The sequence below is a fragment of the Lygodium microphyllum genome, chromosome 28 (genome assembly GCF_053477565.2).
Source record: "Lygodium microphyllum isolate KBCC chromosome 28, Lygodium_microphyllum_v1.1.10, whole genome shotgun sequence".
Lineage (NCBI taxonomy): Eukaryota > Viridiplantae > Streptophyta > Polypodiopsida > Schizaeales > Lygodiaceae > Lygodium > Lygodium microphyllum.
The window spans coordinates 6,926,533-6,945,743 of NC_141162.1; the positions used below are offsets into that span (position 1 = coordinate 6,926,533).

General features: G+C 44.3%; 1 protein-coding gene across 1 annotated transcript in view; it reads right to left on the reverse strand.

Annotated features, from left to right (window-relative positions):
- The window catches only part of LOC148011159 (COP9 signalosome complex subunit 6-like), an 81,585-nt gene that overhangs the window by 49,900 nt on the left and 12,474 nt on the right, over positions 1 to 19,211 (reverse strand). The window contains exon 2 of the mRNA XM_087670698.1: positions 9,682 to 9,770. Coding sequence (XP_087526824.1) covers positions 9,682 to 9,770 — 89 coding nt within the window. The remainder of the gene's footprint in view (positions 1 to 9,681; positions 9,771 to 19,211) is intronic.

Sequence of the window (19,211 nt, forward strand, 5' to 3'; positions counted from 1 at the left end):
CTTGTCATTAAATACATGCTTGGCAAAAGACGAGCTAAAACCATGAGGTGTCGAGTAGGTAGGGTAAGATGGATGTGGGGGATAAGATTGTGAAGGGTAAGATGGTGAAGGTGGATGTGTCTGATAAGAAGAAGGAGCAGGGGGAAAAGATGGGTAGGCAAAAGTAGGTTGTGAGTGTCCAATGAGTGCCGATTGAGGCGGAGGCACTGGAACATGAATGTTTCCATAAGGTGCCAGTGTATGTGAAGGCACTAGGACACAGAAGCGCTGTCCAAAGTGAGGCTGGGGCACAACAGTATGACCAGAAGATCCACTAGGAAAAGCCATGGAGGCAAACTATGGAGTCAACTGATCCACAGTCGAGAGAGACTGGGGGGATACCCAAGCTGCAATGATCTCGAAAGTGTGTGTGAAGTAGGTGGAACACCACCCGACAAAGGTAAGGATGAGGTCCTAAAGGATGCGCCTATGTTTCCATAACCCCCCGGTGTGATGTGCGGTGCGACATAAGGTGTCCGAAATGGAAAATTGAATGGTGTGAATGGAAGTGAAGAAGCAGCAGATGAATGTGGTGGGATGGGTGGGTTTTGAAAATGAGATATATGAGGTGCAAATGTATTTTGTTCATCTTTATCATTTAATGATTGGAAATGAAAATGTGAAAATGATGATACACCATGCATGAAGAAAAAGGAAAACCAAATTCATTCTGATTTTGTGAAGTAGACTGAAAAGAAGGAAGATTAGAAGAAGAGGTACCTGGCTTTTTCTTATAATCCCCACGACGTGTGTTAACATACAAGAATTAGTCCTCAAGAGGACATTTTCGATAGTCAACAAACTGTACTCTTTCTTCCACATGATCTCTACCAGAATATTGCAAAGCAGAAGAAGTAAAAGAAGAAGGCACAAAAGATGAATCTAACGTACCTTGCATCGGAGTGAATGGAAGTGGATGAAATAAATGAACATACTCCGGGTCTTGTTTTCCAACAGGGGAGCCCATCCCTGATGGAGGTCTCGACGGCCCTGCAACATCAACAGACTTACGCGCAAAATCTGAAGAGAGAAATTCATGCATGCCTTCATTTCGGAGATTTTCTTGAAGGGCAATCCTTTGATCGAGCTCCTCAATCTTCTTTTGTCTATAAGCTATGATCAGTTTATATTCTTCAGAGATCAGCTTGCCTAGCTGTTCTTCCACGTAATCAAAAGTATCATCCACCATGTCGAAACTTTGTGGAGCAAGCTGATCAACCCACTCTTGCTCAGTTCTCGACATAGTTGGACTTGGAGACTGAATCGGTCTTGTTGTGTTCAAAGTCATTTGAACCTACTGTTGTTCTTGCTTCTTGTGTAGAGCTTTTAGATCAAAGGCCTAGGTTTCTCAGAGAATACCAGGCTCTGATACCATATTAAGAAATACCCTAACACAAAAACATAAATAGAAACCATACGACAAAGCCCAAACTAATAAAAGAACACACTTAGGGTTAGGGTAACTCAGAGACAATGAATACAGTGAATAAATGAAGTGATATAACTACTGAATAATACGATGCTCATGCAGCAAACACATTATGCAGTGAATGAATATTGAACCTCGAACTCCTATATCTCAAGGATCAAGGCAGAGGTAATGAGCAGGAGAGTATGTCGTACTCCGAACGAATCCTGAATCGCAACAAGGCAGTCTCCGGATATCGAATAACAATAAACACAGCAATGAGAAGCTGAATCTGATGCAGACAGCAGTGAGGAGAGAGAAAGACTAAAAACGCAGACAGCAGGTGAGAGAAAGACTAAAAACGCAGGCAAGGCAGCTTGCAAGAGAGAGAAAGACTAAAAATGTAGGTAGCACGTGAGAGAAAGACTAAAAACTCAGGCAGGATAGCCTACAGGAGAGAGAGAGATTGAAAACGTAGACAGCAGGACTGTCATGACATGGCAGGCTGTACGGCAACAAGTTTGCACGGGAACAACAGTCGCCTGACTGAAATCAACTCCAAACTGCGTGAAGAGGACTGAAAATCAGGTGCCAACTGATGGAGACAGCAATGGATAGCTTCGGCTGAGATGTCCTCCGCGAACAGGATGTGGGCAGCAAGCTGAAACACCTGAAATTTGCAAAAACGAGATCGAGGGAAGAGTGAAGGGCTGGTTGTTGCCAATTTATAGAAAATTAGGGTTCTAGATCCTCTTCCACTTAACTCTCTCGATCTGCTCCCAATTTTAGGGTTTTGGCTAAAATAAGCCTAAAATAAGCATGTTTTGGGGCTGTTTAAGTGGCTAAGTGCATTTCTTAGTACAACAATAGATACGAGGCCCACCCCCTCCCTCTAATAAATCGGATCTTCCAAATCTGCCAGCTCGAGCCGAAGACAAAAGAACAATACATATGCAAGTGCTCAGCGTACTACGAGATCTGGGGACGCTTCCACTGCCTGTTTAGAGAAGGATTCGAGCCACTCTCTAGAGTGATGGATTTCAATGACCATAGATGCCTTCGGCTCTTCCTACTAGAAATACAGCGCTACAGCAACCACCTCCTCTAGACCTCGAAGCAGAGACAGGGAGCCGCCCAACGCCTGCTCACAGAATTCTACCGAGAGCCAACTGCCATCCCCACCCCTAAGCCCCCACCAGCCCCACTTGTGAGAGTGCGCAACGGAAGAGGAAATACGAACACGGAGGGAGAGAGAGAGAGAAAGCAGAAAATAAGGAAGAGAAATCTGCACTGACTGAAATGAATGCTGAATACACTGAAATGGACTGATCAGTCCCTACACGCAGCCCACAGCGTCAGTGAGGGCACCAGATCAGGCTGATGATGATGGCAGCACCACCACGGGGGAGAAGGAGTGTCGGAATCTGCAAGAAGACAACTGACCAGGTGGGGAGGGGGGCTGCCAATAAATAGGCAACGGACAAACCCTAACCCTAACCCTAAAATGGGCGCAAACCCTAAAAGTGCCCTAAAATGGGCGCCCCACAACAGTGACCAAAAAGGTGGCCGGGCAGCCAGTGGCTGCCCACTAAAAGAGGCCAAAAAGAAATACACAACCTAAGACAGCCAGTCAAGAGTCACTAGCCTCCCCCATCATAACACATGACAGACATGTCAGAGCTCCTAATGTCCTCGTCTGACTCAGACTGAGGCTCACAGGCAGGAGATGACAAGGCATGACAAACATGACTGCTAACACCCCCTCTCAAATCCTGGATGTGGCTGAAGGCCGAAGAGGAAATAGATCCTGGGGTGGCAAGAGGAATGCCAATGTCGATGAAGTCCATCGAAGTAGACTGCCACTGAAGGAGCTCCTCACGATCCTGGAAAGCCCCCTCTAAAACACTAGGGGCCAGGGAATCCACAGCCGCATCACCGAGATCGTCCCCCTCTGAAAGGGATGGGGGGTACGAGGGAACCACCGGAGGAGAAGGTGGGGGATGGGAAGGAACCTGTGGAATAGAAGGTGTACAAGCGGGAACGGGTGTAGCAATAGACTGCCTCGGAGGACCCTGCATCAAAGAAGGGGAATGGAGCCTGTAAAGCCCACTCTCCTGCCAACCTGTAGATAAGACAGCTCCTGTAAGAGAATCCTCAATAACAACGGCATGCTCGGTGAAGATCACTCGTGTGCCAAGCCTTGTAAGGCCATAAACTGAGAGGAGGGAAAGGCCCAAGTCCGGAACATGTAGGGCCTGTGAAAGGAAGCTCGTAGGTCGGTCTGTAAACAAAGGCAATGTGTCAACACCACTAATAGGCACCGATAAAATGTCACCAACAGTGACTGAACCCTCTGATGGACGGAGATCCTGTAACAAATCACCTCGGGGAGTCATATGACTCGAAGCACCACTGTCCACTAACCAAGGCTGCGCAGAAGTCACTGCAGCCACGAAAGAAGGATCCTCCTCCAAAGCATGGATATGAAGGAACACTGACTCATGGGTAACAGCTGGTGTAGAGGTAAAAGAAGGCTCCGATGTAGATTCACCCTTCGCTCCCGGACGAAGGTGAGGGTACTTCTTCCAACATTTCTCCTCTGGATGTGTCCCTTTCCCACAGTGTGGGCACGTCGGTCTCTCTGAATCTGAGTCAGAGCCTGAAGAACTATCCTTCTTCGTAGCCTTTGACTTCATCTTCTTCTTCTTCTGTCCTCCCGAACCTGCAACAAAGGCTCTAGTGGAGGCGGATCCACTAGCACTGACCTCTCTGAGTCGCTCGTCATGCTCCAAGACAAGCGGGGATAGCTCCTCCCATAGAAGCTTCTCACGGGTCCTCGATGTAAGAAGGGTGGTGTAGAAGACATCAAACCGAGGCGATGGCAACTGAGTCAAGAGAATCATGGCCATATCTTCAGAAGATATCGTCCGACCGAGGAATGCAAGCTCATCCCTCATATCCTGTAATCTGTTGATGTGGTCCTTCATGGAAGGACTATCATCAATAGTGAGCATCCGCAACTTCTTTTCGAGAGATATCCGGTGGGCAAACGTCTTCTGCTGATAGAGAGACACTAGCTTCTGCCACACGTCCGCTGCAGTCTTCAACCTGTGAACATGAACAAGGACAGAATCCTGCAAACTCAGAAAGAGAAAAGATCGGGCTCTAGAATTGAGCCGATCCCATAAGGCTGTGCGATCCATAGATGTCCCATCTGCGAGATCCACCATAGGCCGGGGAGTAGGAACAGAAACAAGCTCCCAAAGATCGAAGGAGTCCAAGATACACTCCACCTTGCAGGACCATAGAGAAAAGTTGGAGCCATCCAACCGGTCCTCTTTGGGCAGCTGAGGAGATACGGGTACCTGTACAGGGGGTACCAAAGGCTGCATCTTCGGCCCACTGGAAGGGGATCGCCGAGATACATGAATAGAAGGGGGACGGGAACGAGGAAGAGACTCCATATGACGATCTTCGCGATAGAAATCACGCCTCCGTTCAGATGAATGTCGAGACAAAAGCTCATCATCTGAGTCATCAAAACCTGTAGACTGATGATAAGGCATCTTCCAATCTGCAAAATACCAAAACACAACAAGGGAAGGTTGCCGGTGCCGAAACACAAACACCAGAAGCTCCTGAGCTGGCTGCCTTGCACAGAACGCAAGGATGATGTCAAACGCAAATGCTGATGATGCAATCACCACAGAAAAACAGCCGCCTGCCTGAAAACGCAGCCTGGGAAGAAGTCGCCAGCAGGAAAAGAGCCGCCGGACGATGGAACAACAGCCAGAACAGCAAGGCGCAGGCTAGAAGGGTGTCGCCCAGCTGGAGGAGGGCCGCCCAGGCTGAAAACGCAGGCAGGAAGAGGGTGGTGATGACGTGGCAGCCACTAGAGAAGGCGCCAGCAGCAAACGCAAATTTGTTGATACCAAAACAGGCCGCCCTGATCAAGGAGATGGTGCAAAGGATGACGCCTCAGCTGTTGGAGGCGTCTTGACCAACAAACGCAGAGTTGTGGGTGTTCTCCCGCGTAAAACTCAGCTCCGTGTACTCTCAGTTTGGCGATGATACCATGTGAGAGTGCACAACGGAAGAGGAAATACGAACACGGAGGGAGAGAGAGAGAGAAAGCAGAAAATAAGGAAGAGAAATCTGCACTGACTGAAATGAATGCTGAATACACTGAAATGGACTGATCAGTCCCTGCACGCAGCCCACAGTGTCAGTGAGGGCACCAGATCAGGCTGATGATGATGGCAACACCACCACGGGGGAGAAGGAGTGTCGGAATCTGCAAGAAGACAACTGATCAAGTGGGGAGGGGGGCTGCCAATAAATAGGCAACGGACAAACCCTAACCCTAACCCTAAAATGGGCGCAAACCCTAAAAGTGCCCTAAAATGGGCGCCCCACAACAGTGACCAAAAAGGTGGCCGGGCAGCCAGTGGCTGCCCACTAAAAGAGGCCAAAAAGAAATACACAACCTAAGACAGCCAGTCAAGAGTGACTAGCCTCCCCCATCATAACACATGACAGACATGTCAGAGCTCCTAATGTCCTCGTCTGACTCAGACTGAGGCTCACAGGCAGGAGATGACAAGGCATGACAAACATGACTGCTAACACCACTGACCTCCCGGCCACAGGAAACCACCCTAGCCATAGCCACGGCAAGAAGCAAAGCCTGACACCCACGCCCAATCGGTCCCCCACCCTCGCAAGAGGCACATGTCAAGGATACAAGGGATACTATGCCACCACCGGAGGGCCCTGCCCCGCCGATTCAATCTCTCAATGTTAGATAGACCCATGTGGGACATTTTAGGATGACCAAGCTCCATGAGCAATTCCACACCATACTTGGAACATATATGAATTGTACCCAGCCTATATACCACCTTGTACCTACTCAATTAGTTTATCATAGGATTAGATGGTAGCTTTACTGGGACCTAGAAAGTTTCCCGGACATTTTGTATGTAACGTTTTGGTCTCATAGGCCACCTTGGCCTTTCGTAGACATTAATATAACTCTCTCTCTCTCTCTCTCTCTCTCTCTCTCTCTCTCTCTCTCTCTCAATATATTCTCTCCCGCTCTTTCCCTCTAATTTCAAATTCGAATTTCAAGCTCAACTTTGAAGTTCTCTATTCTCAAACTCTCCCTCCTCGAGCTTTCTAACCCCACCCCCTCAAGATCTCCTTCCCCATATCTCCACTCTACCTTCACTTTCAAGCTCTCCAACGGCCATCCTCTCTATTCTCAAGTTCTTAATATGTACTAAAATTATATATACAATGTTTTTCAGCCGACGTAGATCCAAGATTTATTAGTCTGATTAGTTTCGTACTAGTATCGGACCGTACTAATTGGACACCATTAAACGTAACAACCCTGGGTAGGAGTGCAAGAGTGAAGGACGAAAGAGTGGATGCGGACATTCAATTTATTCCAATGTACCTGTACCTTCATCAACTCGGCTTTCCTATCAATAGAAAGCTTAAAGGCATCACAAGTTGTAGGACAATCTATAGCCTCAATCACGAGTTGTAGGAGAGTCTATTGCCTCAATCACGAGCTTTGCCAAATCATATGACTCCAAGACAGCAAGCATCATTACATGCGAAATGCAGTAATTCTCTCTGAGCTTTTGATCTAAAGGAAGAGCCGGTAACAAAGGATTCTTACGATCCATAATAGCCTTAAACTCCACGTTGATCTCAAAAGACATTGTCACTGGATAACTTGCACAAGAACAAGGGCAGTCCCCCTCTAACTCTACAAATGGTGCCTACTATGGCTTCCTCCGCTTGTCCGAACATGTTTCAACCAATTAATAGCGATGAAAACTCAAAGTCTGCTCCAAAAGGCTGAAAAACACGGCCTTCTCCTCCTCAAGCAGTAAAAACCTGCAAAAAACAGCAACATCACTCCTCTTCTGCACTTCACTTGTTCATCTCAGCCTCCAAACACTAAAAACACAAACTTTTGTCACACTGAAATCTCCCATTTAGGTCTCCCCACAATCAATTAGTCCCCCCTTCAACGTTATTCTCATACCTTGTTAGAGTGCAGCGAACGCGAAAGTGTATGGAAAAGACTGAAAGAAAATGAATAGGAGAGAAGAGGGAGACAGAAAAGAGACAGTAAAGCACAAAAATCTGTGATTGATAAACGCTGAAATAAAGAAGACATATTTACAAAAAAGTTGTCAAAGTAGCTCTGCGAGCTGCGCTCTCCCTCCACTTGACAATGACAAGTGAATGTGGGCTGGCTGGAGGCTGACAATAAATAACGCAAAATAAGCCAAAAAATGATCAGGTCGGCCAGCTAAATATGGCTGACCAGCTGCTCATTTGGCCAACCACACAATAAAAAAAAGCAAAAAAGCTGTGAACAGCATCTGGTGTGCCATGTGGCACTGCCGCCTTGCCACAACATGTCCGACCATCCCAGAATCAAGTGCTTGCATCTCTAGTGACTACTCAAAAATGCCAAAACTAACAGGAAATGCATGTAAAATGCCCAAATTCTGATGTGCAACGCCTATGCCAGTCCAGGGGATGACCAAATCTCTAACAGTGGAGTCTCCTTCTTCCTATGACTTGTGGCACATGGGGTCTAGCAATGGGCTTGCCTAGATGTAAGCAAGACAAGTCTGCAATTTTTGCCTTGTGGAACACCTAGAGACTTCGAAGCACTGCCTATGGTCATGCAAGGTGGCACAACTGGTGTTGAGAGGTACTTGTTGTCCTATACTTCCCTATGATGGCTTCTATTTCCCATTTCCTCCCCAAACCACCCTAAGAAACTTGTAAATATGAGTGAATTTGATTTGTAGACCGCTCCAACTAGACTATTGAGCATTTTGTGCTTCATTGTATTTCTCTTCTAAGCAAGGCCACCACCTTTTTTAGCAAAAAAAGAGGGGATATGAAGGCAATGCCCCCATCTAAATGAAATTGAAGATGCCATGGTACATCCTCGGATATCCAAGATGGACACCTAGGTCGTAACCTTGGGTAACTTAGTGACTAGGTCTGAATGGACCCTTAGGCTGGGGTGGTTAAGGAGCATTATAAAAATGACTCAAGGGCTCATTTGTGCCACATCTTGTGATCACCAAGCTCAAATTCTATGCATATATGTCATCACACCTACACACCGAGAGGGTGTGGGCTGGTGGTACGATACACCAATCCCTGTGACATGACCTTGGTCTGTTATGCTACTAGTCTAAAGTTTTTGAGAGTGCCTGTTTGGCTCTATGACTAAGAGGTGAATCTAATGTCCATCCCTCTATGTTTCCTTCTCTATGTGAGTATAGCTTGTGTTGTGCCTCACGTGCAAGTTGAATCCTAGGTGGATGTTATGGAATACTCCTTTTGCTCCAGAAAATTTGGTGATACATAGATGTCTAAATATGAAGATCTCACTCACATACATAGGATACTCTCTATGTGAGTGCATCTTGTTTTGTGTCCCATGCGCAGGTTGGATCCTAGGTGGGTGTTTAATCTGTTATCTTAGAGACACTTCAACACTTAGCATCTGTCAGTGGCTACCACAAAGGATATCAATACTTTTGGGCAATACCTGGCAGGCACACACATTTTTTGTGGAATGTTTGTTTATGTCTGCATGTAAAACATCTTAAGCTCAAAAACACACACACACACGCACACACAGAGGATACACATCCAGCACACTTTCAATTACTCCACCCATTTACCTTTCCTACTAGTACTATTTGGCTGCCTGCTTGAGTTTGGTTGCTGAATTGCTAGCAATGACTAATAGAAGCAAAGCCTGAAAACTAACTAGGTTATCAACAACGTAGATTAACCATTGCACACATAAGAAAGTATGTTCACGAAATCAGGCCACCTTTGTACTATGAAAACTGTGTTACCAGCATGTTATACAAGATATGGATAAGGACAAAAGCAAAAGCGCAAGGCACATATATTCAAACGGCAGCAATGAAAAAGTGCTGTCCAAAGATACAACACAACTCGGAATGTTGGTGCAAAGTTGGTGATTCTTTTGCCAGTTTTCCCCTCAGACAATATCTTTAGGATGAATTTCAACATACTACATGTTGAAGTCGCATGGCAAGTGTGCTTAGAAGAAAAAGAAATTGCTAATAAAGAGTCAAACCCATATCTCACTTTCCAACATTCAGCCTACATCTAGAGTTAAATTTTTAAAAATCCAAGATTGCTGCACTCACAGCCTTGTGGATCAGCATGTCTGTCTCCTGGATATCACTTCCAGTAGAATACCACCCTAAGATGTCATACTTTGGAAAGACCTTCTTATCTGCAGATATAACCAGCATATACAAGATCCTTATCTCAACTATTTGAAACTTGAAAATTTCTTCAAACGTGGGCAAAACAACCAAAACTAGAAATGAATTGACGCTTTTGTGTCTTTTGAGTACATCAATCAGCCCCAAGTATATTCAACAAGATGTGCCAATATTGCAAGGATGCTTTCAAAGGTGAGGACCTCAACAAGTTAGCAACTCATGCATCTTCAAGGGAGAATCTCAAGAGATTGAGGCAAAACTGAACTGATAAAGAAAATACACGTGTCCAGAATATCTAAGAATTTCCATCACACAAAATAGTAGGAAAGATCCAAAGTGCTTAATGTTAAGTGGTAGCTGAATGTGCAGACCATGTAATTTGAACATGCTTAAAGTACAGCCACACAACAGCTGCTTCTTGGCTATCAACCACAAGCACCAAAAAAGGAACTAGGGTTACTCATCAAATAGGAGGAAAAACCCATGCCTGCATATGGTCTCCTAAAAGCAGTAGATAAACCAGTTGAATTCTCTAACATCCTATTCGAACTTGCATTCATTCGTATATTTGTTGTATTTGATTCCTGACCTCCAACTGCAGTTTCCTCCCCAAACAAATCTTTTCTTGCATTTTGCACACCTACCTAATATATTGACCTTAAGGTCTCCAAAACAAGTTTCAAAGTCCAGACCTATCAAGTGTCAATATCAAAATTATGCTAGACTTATCCTACCCTACACTCTTTCACAATTTTAAATGATATCCTTTGCCAGCTTATTTTAAGCTAGGAATGTAGATTCCAAACTGTGAAAGATGTAGATTTGTAACTATGACCAATCAGCTATCATCTTACCCTGAATTTGCATTGAATTCTGGTCCATAACTGTCCATTAGAAAGTGGGTTTCACAGTATCCCTACATGTGATCCAACCCATGTTGAGCCATTAATATTAGTGTTTGCAATTACAATGCACTAATCCCTAATTAGTTCCCCTCAAAAAAAGCCCCAAAAGGCAGTTAATGTGAATTACCAAAATAAATCGCTTTATTTCTAAACAGTAGGACACATGCACCAAAATCCTCCACAAATAGTCAATTGTTTGTGCATCCCTCATCCATCTCTCCTGCTACTGCCTACATCAGCTGCTGCCGGCCACCTAGAGAACATCCCAATGGTGCCCAGCCTACCACGTCATCAATAGAAAGCGACCTGATTTTCACCTGTTCGAGCTGCTGTCCTGCTGCATTTTGCTGATCTAGAGGCTGTTCTCTAGCTGGCATCATCATCTACAGTTTGTTGACCTGCCACCTGCTCCTACATCATCTTCAGCTGTTGATCTGCATTTGAGGATCCCTCGCCTGTATTTTCTGTTGTTTGACCCACATACACTGCTGCCATCATTGTCAGACATCATTAGAGCCTTGTGGACTGCTGATATTGTGTTTTGAGATCCGTGTTGATTACAACACACTCCAACATCAGCTTCAAACACCTCAGCCCCAATCCTTGAGAGGCGGAGGTTCAAGGCCCCCTAATTATCATCTATATGCTCATACATTCATTCTCATTCAGCATTCTACAAATTGTGTTCTCTATGTGTCATACATTTTGCATTTCTTGTGTTTGCATTACCCATTCTTCACAATCCACTCTCAAGTCAAACACTGATCATGTCCTAGCCTTCTATCCAGCATGGAGAAGCATAACCTTTTCTACAAAGGCTTTTTGTGCTTGGGCACCTCACTAGTATCCCCCAATTTAAGGATGTTATGTCCCTAGACATCCAAATGGGCACTAGTAGCATTAGTCATAGTAGCCAGAAACACCAGAAACATTTAGAAACAATATGTTAGAAACGTGTTTCGTAAGTTTCTTTCAAGGGGGACTAAAATAAGAAACGTGAGTTTTTTTGTATAGGGATTTTTAATAGTTTTGACTAGGGAAAAAGATTCTAAACCTCTATGGAACTCTCTCTTAAACAAAGAATGGCCAATTGAGCTAGAGTGATAAGAGAGTCGATTGAGAATAATACGTTACATATCCATGATCCATTATTGGCTTGTCACTTATGTCAAAGTTAGTCTTTGGACAAGCTATACTATGGTTTAGAGCTCAAACATTATGATTCATATATATGATACAAATAAAATTAAAATAAACATGTAAATAGCCTAGCTACAATATGGACTGAGTCAAGTTGCAACATCATGATTCTCATTTCAAAACAAATTGACAAAATGTCAAAATCGAGAATGAATCATAATATATCATAAATAACTCATAAACAATACTAAAATCGTATAATAATCAACTCTCAAGACAAGAATAGATACTAGATTGACAAAGTCCAATAACTAAACAAAATCACAAAAAAATCAATCTCTCATCCAAAATCTTGAGCCCTCCCGAGTCATTACACATCATCATCATCATGTTTAACATTGCCCAACATTTTTTGTCAAAAAAAACTATGTTTAAGCCTACGTTTTTTACTCTCAGAAACGTGTTTCTTAGCTGCTGATTGTGTGATCACCACTCTTGGACTCTTGAACCATTGGCAACACCAAGATGATTTGGGCTAGTGATATGGGATGCCAATCCTTGGGATGTGGTCGTAACCCAGAGTACTACTAGCACCCAACCTCCCAGGCTCAGGAGTCAGCCCATGTTGTGGTAAGCCTGCCTGGCTAAGCATACTGCGGACCCTCCCCTAGATAGTCCTATTCATATGCTCAACCATACCATTGTGTAGAGGGGTACAAGGGATGGTCAACTAACGCTTAATACCCTGCTCGTCACAAAACTGCTCAAAGGCACGTGAGACGTACTCACCACCATTATCTGTCCTTCAGCATTTCAACCTATGCCTAGACTGATTCTCTACAGAGCAAGCCAATGCTGAAAGACGGCAAAGACATCAAATTTCTGCTTTATGGGATAAGCACAAACCTTACGTGAATAATCGTCAATAAATGTAACAAAGTACTTCGCACCCCAAAATGATTGACAGGGCATGGGTCCACATACATCTCAATGCATAAGAGCCAAAGGCTCACGACATCCCAATGTTTCTTGCCAAGTGTAGCCATATAATGTGCCACAATCCCAACTGCAAAAGCAATATCTGGACACGTGGCTATCATGGCATACATAAGACTGCCCATGGCCGATGCATAGGGAATCTTGGCCACCTCGGCCCTCTGCTCGTCTGTCTACGGACAATCGGCCTGTGAAACCTTCACATGAGAAGGTAATGGACAGCCAATATGCTTAACATCCTGCATGCGGAAGCACTCAAGGACTTTATGAATGTACTCCCTCTGTGACAGATAAAGTAGTCCCTGAGATCTATCACGCGTAATGCGCATACCAAGTATAGAAGAGGCATGTCCCAAATCTTTCATCTCAAAGCTCTTCTTGAGCTGAGCCTTAAGAGCATCTAGCTCCTCATGAGCTGTCCCTGCTAAAAGCATGTCATCCACATAGAGTTTTAAAATCAGTAAAGAACCATCACGGGCTTTCTTCGTGTACAAGCACGGATCCATAGCACTGCGGTTGTAGCCCTGTGACTGCATGAATGCATCAAACTTATGGTATCATTCCCTAGGTACTTGCTTCAAGCCATATAGACTCTTTTTTAATTTGCACAATAGGTGTTCCTTGCCAGGGTCTGCAAAGCCCTTAAGCTGCTCCATGTAAATCTCATCATGCAAGTCCCCATGTAAAAAAGCCATCTTGACATCCATCTGGTACAAGTCCAGGTTAAGCTGTGCAACCAAGGCCAAGACTAAGCGTAGGGTGGTCATCTTAACCACAAGAGAAAAAACTTTATCAAAGTCAACACCATGCTCCTGCTTAAAACCCTTAGCAACCAATCGATCCTTGTATGCCGGCTTGGGGTGTCCAGAGGTAATTTTCAGCTTGTATACCCACTTGCATGGCAAAGCCTTCTTATCTTGAGGCAAGGAAACCAAATCCAAGTCTGATTCTTATGCAATGAGTCAAGCGCAGATTGTATAGCCCTCTCCCAAGAGTCACAATCACCCCTGCGCATAGCCTCATCATAAGTGAGAGGCTCTCCTGCATCTGTAACCAGTATATAATCCATAGAGGGCGCAAAACGGTTAAGAGGTCGTCTATCTCTAGTAGAACGCCTCAATCCACGCTATGCTGCCTAACCAACATTCTATCTAACATCAGCATGTCTAACATCTGGGCCATGAGCATCAGGTCATGCTGCACACTATCTAGCTGGCCGTGGAGCGGGCTGAACGGAAGCAGGTAGCTCCTCCTGAAAGATAACTCTACGTACCTCAACCACTTTTTCAGACTGCATATGCATTTTGTCCTCATGAAAGATGACATCATGACTGCAAATCACTTTCCGCGCCTACGGATCCTGTAGATGGTAACCCATCTCTCCTGCATCTCCATAGCCAATGAAAATGCATTTGATACTTTTAGGATCCATCTTATTGCGTTTGTCCTTCGGCACATGGCAAAATGCCTCACATCCAAAGATACGCAAATTATCATAAGAGGGGCTTGCCTACCCATACCACCTCTGCAACCTAAAAGTCTATGTCACTGCTAGGCGACCTGTTAATGAGATGCACTACAATAGTAATTGCATCAGCCCAAAAGTGCTACGATAAGCCAGCCTAGCTAAGCATGCTAGGGACCCTTTCCTGAATGGTCCTATTCATGCGTTCAGCCATACCATTTTGGAGTGGGGTGTAAGGGGCGGTCAACTGACGCTTAATACCCCACTCATCACAAAACTGCTCAAAAGCACGTGATACATACTCATCCCCATTATCTCACCTTAGGCCTTTGACCCTTTTCCCAAACTGGTTCTCTGTCAATGCAAGCCAACGCTAAAATGTGTCTAAGACATCGGATTTCCTTTTTATGGAATAAGCCCAAACCTTACATGAGTAATCATCTATGAAAGTAACAAAGTACTTTGCCCCACCAAGTGACTGACAGGGCATGGGCCCACATACATCTGAGTGCACAAGAGCCAAGGACTCACCCATGCGTTTCTTACCAAACTTTTTATGCGTATTTCTAGTCTGCCTGTCATACAAACAATAATCACAAGAATTAAAATGCAAAGAGTCAAAAGGCGGAAGATACTGCAAAGCACAGAGCATTTTCATTCCTTTAAGAGACATATGCCCCAAACGAGCATGCCAAAGGGATACATGGGGAATAGAACCCACAGACAAAACATGATCCAATGTAGCTCTTGATACAAGTAAGGGATAGAGGCTGCCAGACTTGGCACCTCTTGCAAGTACAAGCCTGCCACAAGTAATCTTTCATGCAGAGTCTTCAAAAGACACAAAATACCCTGCATCATCAAGGTGTCCAGCTGACATAAGGCTGTAAGTCAACGCAGGTACATGGCGTACATCATGCAAAACAAAAGAACTGCCAAAAGGAAACTGTAGCCTAATATCGCCAATGCCCACAATCTCAAGAGACTTGTCATCACCAGGCGCACAGAACCAGACATGATACGATAGATATGAAACCAATCTCGACAAGGTGTCACATGAAAGGACGCACCCGAATCCAAGAGCCAGCACTGCACATACATAGAATATATCTCAGAAGCCTGTATGACATCGCATGAAAAAGCTGCAAGTATGTAATCATCATCTGAATCAGTGGCCTACATAACATTAACATCTTCTATCTTCACACTGGACTTTGCAGGTGCAATATTGCGCTCAGAAGACTTCTGCACTTTTTCTTTTCCCTTTTCCTTGCGCTTATCATCACGCATTTTATGGTACTGCGGCCTAATATGTCCTGCTTTCCCACAATAATGACATGTAAGATCAGACTTCCGTCCACGGAACTTACTACGACCACATGACTTGGACCTGGACTTTTGAGAGTCCCTGCCCTTATGATCATTATCATATCTATCATTTCTGCCACCTCTAACCAGAGCGGGAATCATCATTGTTTCTCCTGTTGGTTTTCTCAGTCAATAAAGCACTCTAAATATCTTTGATTTTCAATCCATCAAGCTTGTTCATGCATATGGCAGTACGGAAGACATCCCATGATTCAGGCAAGGTGCTAAGCAGAAACAACGGATGCAAGTTGTCTTTGAACTCAATACCCTGTGACAACAGACTCTTCATGATAGCATGAAACTGATTGAAATGAGATGAAAGGGAGATCCCCTCCTTCATGCGAAGGTCCATTAATTGCTTCAGCCAATACATCTGTGACGCAAGACTCTGTTGCGCATAAAGCTCCTGAATCTTCTCCCATAAATCCCATGCACTCTAATTCTCATCTTCAACAACATTATGATGAACCTCTTCTGAGAGTGACAAAATAATGATAGACTTGTATAGCTCATCAACTTCCATCCAAACATCATCATCCATATCCTCAGGTTTAACACCCTTGAAACGCAAAGGTTTTATCTGCAACTTCTGCACCAAAACCTATCATATTTGGGACTTCCAATTCCCATAGTTGGTAGTATCATCCAACTTGACAATGTTAAAAAGAGTTGTATCTTTCAAATGACCAACCATACTATCCCAAATCAAAGCAAAAAAGTAAAATTGCAGGTTACTGTAATTAGCAAAAAATGCACTAAAACCACTGCTAAAACTGGCTGAAAGGGTGGATTTCACCAAGAGAAGCACCTGTCCACCAAATATAACCAAGATAACATCAAATAGTAAGTATGACCCTCATAGAAGTGCTCAAAATCTGCAAATTTCAGCTTGCTGTAATAAATGGCAACAGTATGTAAAACTGTCTCAAAAATGAAGCAATCACTGATACATATATCACTGCAGCTGCCAGGTAACAAGATACATCCAACAGTGAGTTTCTAGGGGCAAGATGGTACCAAGAACTGTCAAACCAATAACCTGTCAGGCAAAAGACATCTCATAGGTCCAGAAGTCATGTATGTAATGGGTCTCCGGGTAAGAGAAGAGACCAAGCACAAGCATAACTGATAGAGCAAGAAGCTCAATACATAACCATCCAAGGTGCATACAAAACTGACAAACCTGTGACAAAGATAGGTGCCTGCCCCAATAGGCGTATCAAATCAGTCCACTATAGACAAACTGTAGACATAAAGCTCTCAAGAGAGCAAATGCATGTAGCTGTCCTACAAGCTCAAGCTCATCTGTAAATAAGACTCGTTTATCTGAATATACCAAGAGACCCCCACTGGAAGTGAAGTCAGATGCAAAGAGAGCAAGCAACGCTCTAATACATCAAATACATAGCATCAAACATGCCAAATCCCATGAGGGTACATCCGGAGCATAAATCCCAAGCTATCTCAGACCCGTAAAGTATAAGCTTGAAAGCATTCAAAGAGCATATAATTGACAACCAAATGTAATGCCCAGTACATCCAACATGCTCAAATACATCTGAAGATAAAGCTCCAAGTAACTATCAAGCATGGGCAAACCAAGTGGCATCCATATCTGACCAAAGCATAAATGCAAGAGGCCTAAACGTCAAGCAATGACAATAGACATAGACCGGTCCAAAGCATGCCAACTGAAGCCAAATGCCGATGAAGAACAACCAAGTCGGAGCTTAATACAAGCTCAAAAGCATTCTAGAACCAAAGACAAGCTCGATGTCGTACCCTGAAGATCAATACTTCATTGCATATCCCAAAGACATAGCCCGAAACCAATAGGCATAACCAAACATGAGATAATAGGCTTCAGCCCACTGTGGTACAGCAGTGATTTATTGTTCAAAACTGAGTATTTTCAGTAAGAAAATCAGTCCAAAATGATGGCATAACATGTACTTTGCATCACCCAAACAATCGGGCATCAATAGGTACCAAACCGGTTAAGTAGAAGTGCCCAAACAAGCATAGCATTAGATGCCAATGTTACTTCTGCATAACATGACTGTGGGACTGCTGTAAACAGTCCTGGGAATGTATAGATCAAAACCCAAAACTGATGTCAATGATCAAGGAGACTTCAACTGAATTTAGAGACCATTGCCAAGTGCATTGCCAAGCCCGAAGAAGCATGACATAGCCATCAATGAGGAGTAGGTGAGCTGCTGTAATGTGCTGTCCAAAAAAGCCAAAAAAATGGCGCAAATTTGTTGATCCCTTCTTCTGCTCCTGTGCATCCACGCGGCCTCAACGGCAGTGGTTGGAGGCTCCGGGGGGGTACCCAGGGAGGCCCACAACAAGCCTCAAGTGCCCAAATGCAAGAGGGAGCAAGATCCAAGCTCCAAGGGTTTGAGCTATGGCTGCCCTGTTTGACTGCAACCTGAGAACTGAAGAAAAACACTAAAAGAACACTTCAATACCTCTGTAGCAATGCCCTGAGGGTGCCTCAATAGGCTAGGAAGGTGCTCAAGAAGCTAGGGAGTGACGGGAGCTCGAGAAGGTCGGCTATGGCTGCCGGGAAGGAAACCCAATGCTGCAGGTATTTGAATGGAAGCTAAGAATGCCACGAACCAAGCTCAAGAAGTTAGGAAGCCTCGCTCTGATACCAATTGAAAGGTGAGAAAGATCGAAGCTTGCTTGGAAGTGAGGTATGGCGGAGAGCAAGAGCAAGAAGAGAGAGAGACACAAATGGGAACTCCAACAACCACAATGTGTGACCAGGCATTCCTTTATTCAAACTGTCACTAAAAAAATAAAGAATAAGTGACTATGACGGGCGCCCGCCACCTACAATGTGCAGTGGCGGGTACTGTCAGAGTAGTAATACACTTGCGGCTAGGCGGAGGCGCCTTTACCTGCAACAGCAGACGGACTCGATGAGTAGCAGTCGGCACGTCACAAGCTGCAGGCGACATGCTGCAGGCGACATTCTGCAAGTGACCAAGCTCAGGCGACACGCAACTGGGCTCAGCACGGACGTGACGGGCAGACACAACGACCGGGCTGAAGACGTGACTTTTTGGGCTTTTCACATTTCAGTGAAATTTCTTCAATTTCAATGAAATTCGTATACACCGGACCTGAGAAATTTGGGGCTTTTGCAGAATTTCATCAATTTGTGCAAGCATTGCCTGGTGTATGCACTTGGATACGTGTGTTGATGCAATATGAACGGATTATCCTCTAAAATTTTAGGCCTTTTGATCCAAATTGTCAAATTTGTACTCGAGGATGCCTCTGCAGCAAAAATTGCAGTGAAATTTTAGGGGAGTACAACAAAAGACAATTTTTAATTCTGAAAATCTATTTGCAAATCTGAAATTTCTGCAATCTTGGAATTTTCATTGTTGGTTGGTACTCTTGTGTATTGTGGTCACTTGTGTCACATTTAGGCTTGCCTTTGGTGACTAGTTAGTTAGTTTGGGTCTGCAAATTATGGCTTAAAACAGTGACAGCAATACAGAAGAAACATGTAAAGCCCATCAAAACAAAGGGAATCAAACCAGCAGACATGGAACAAC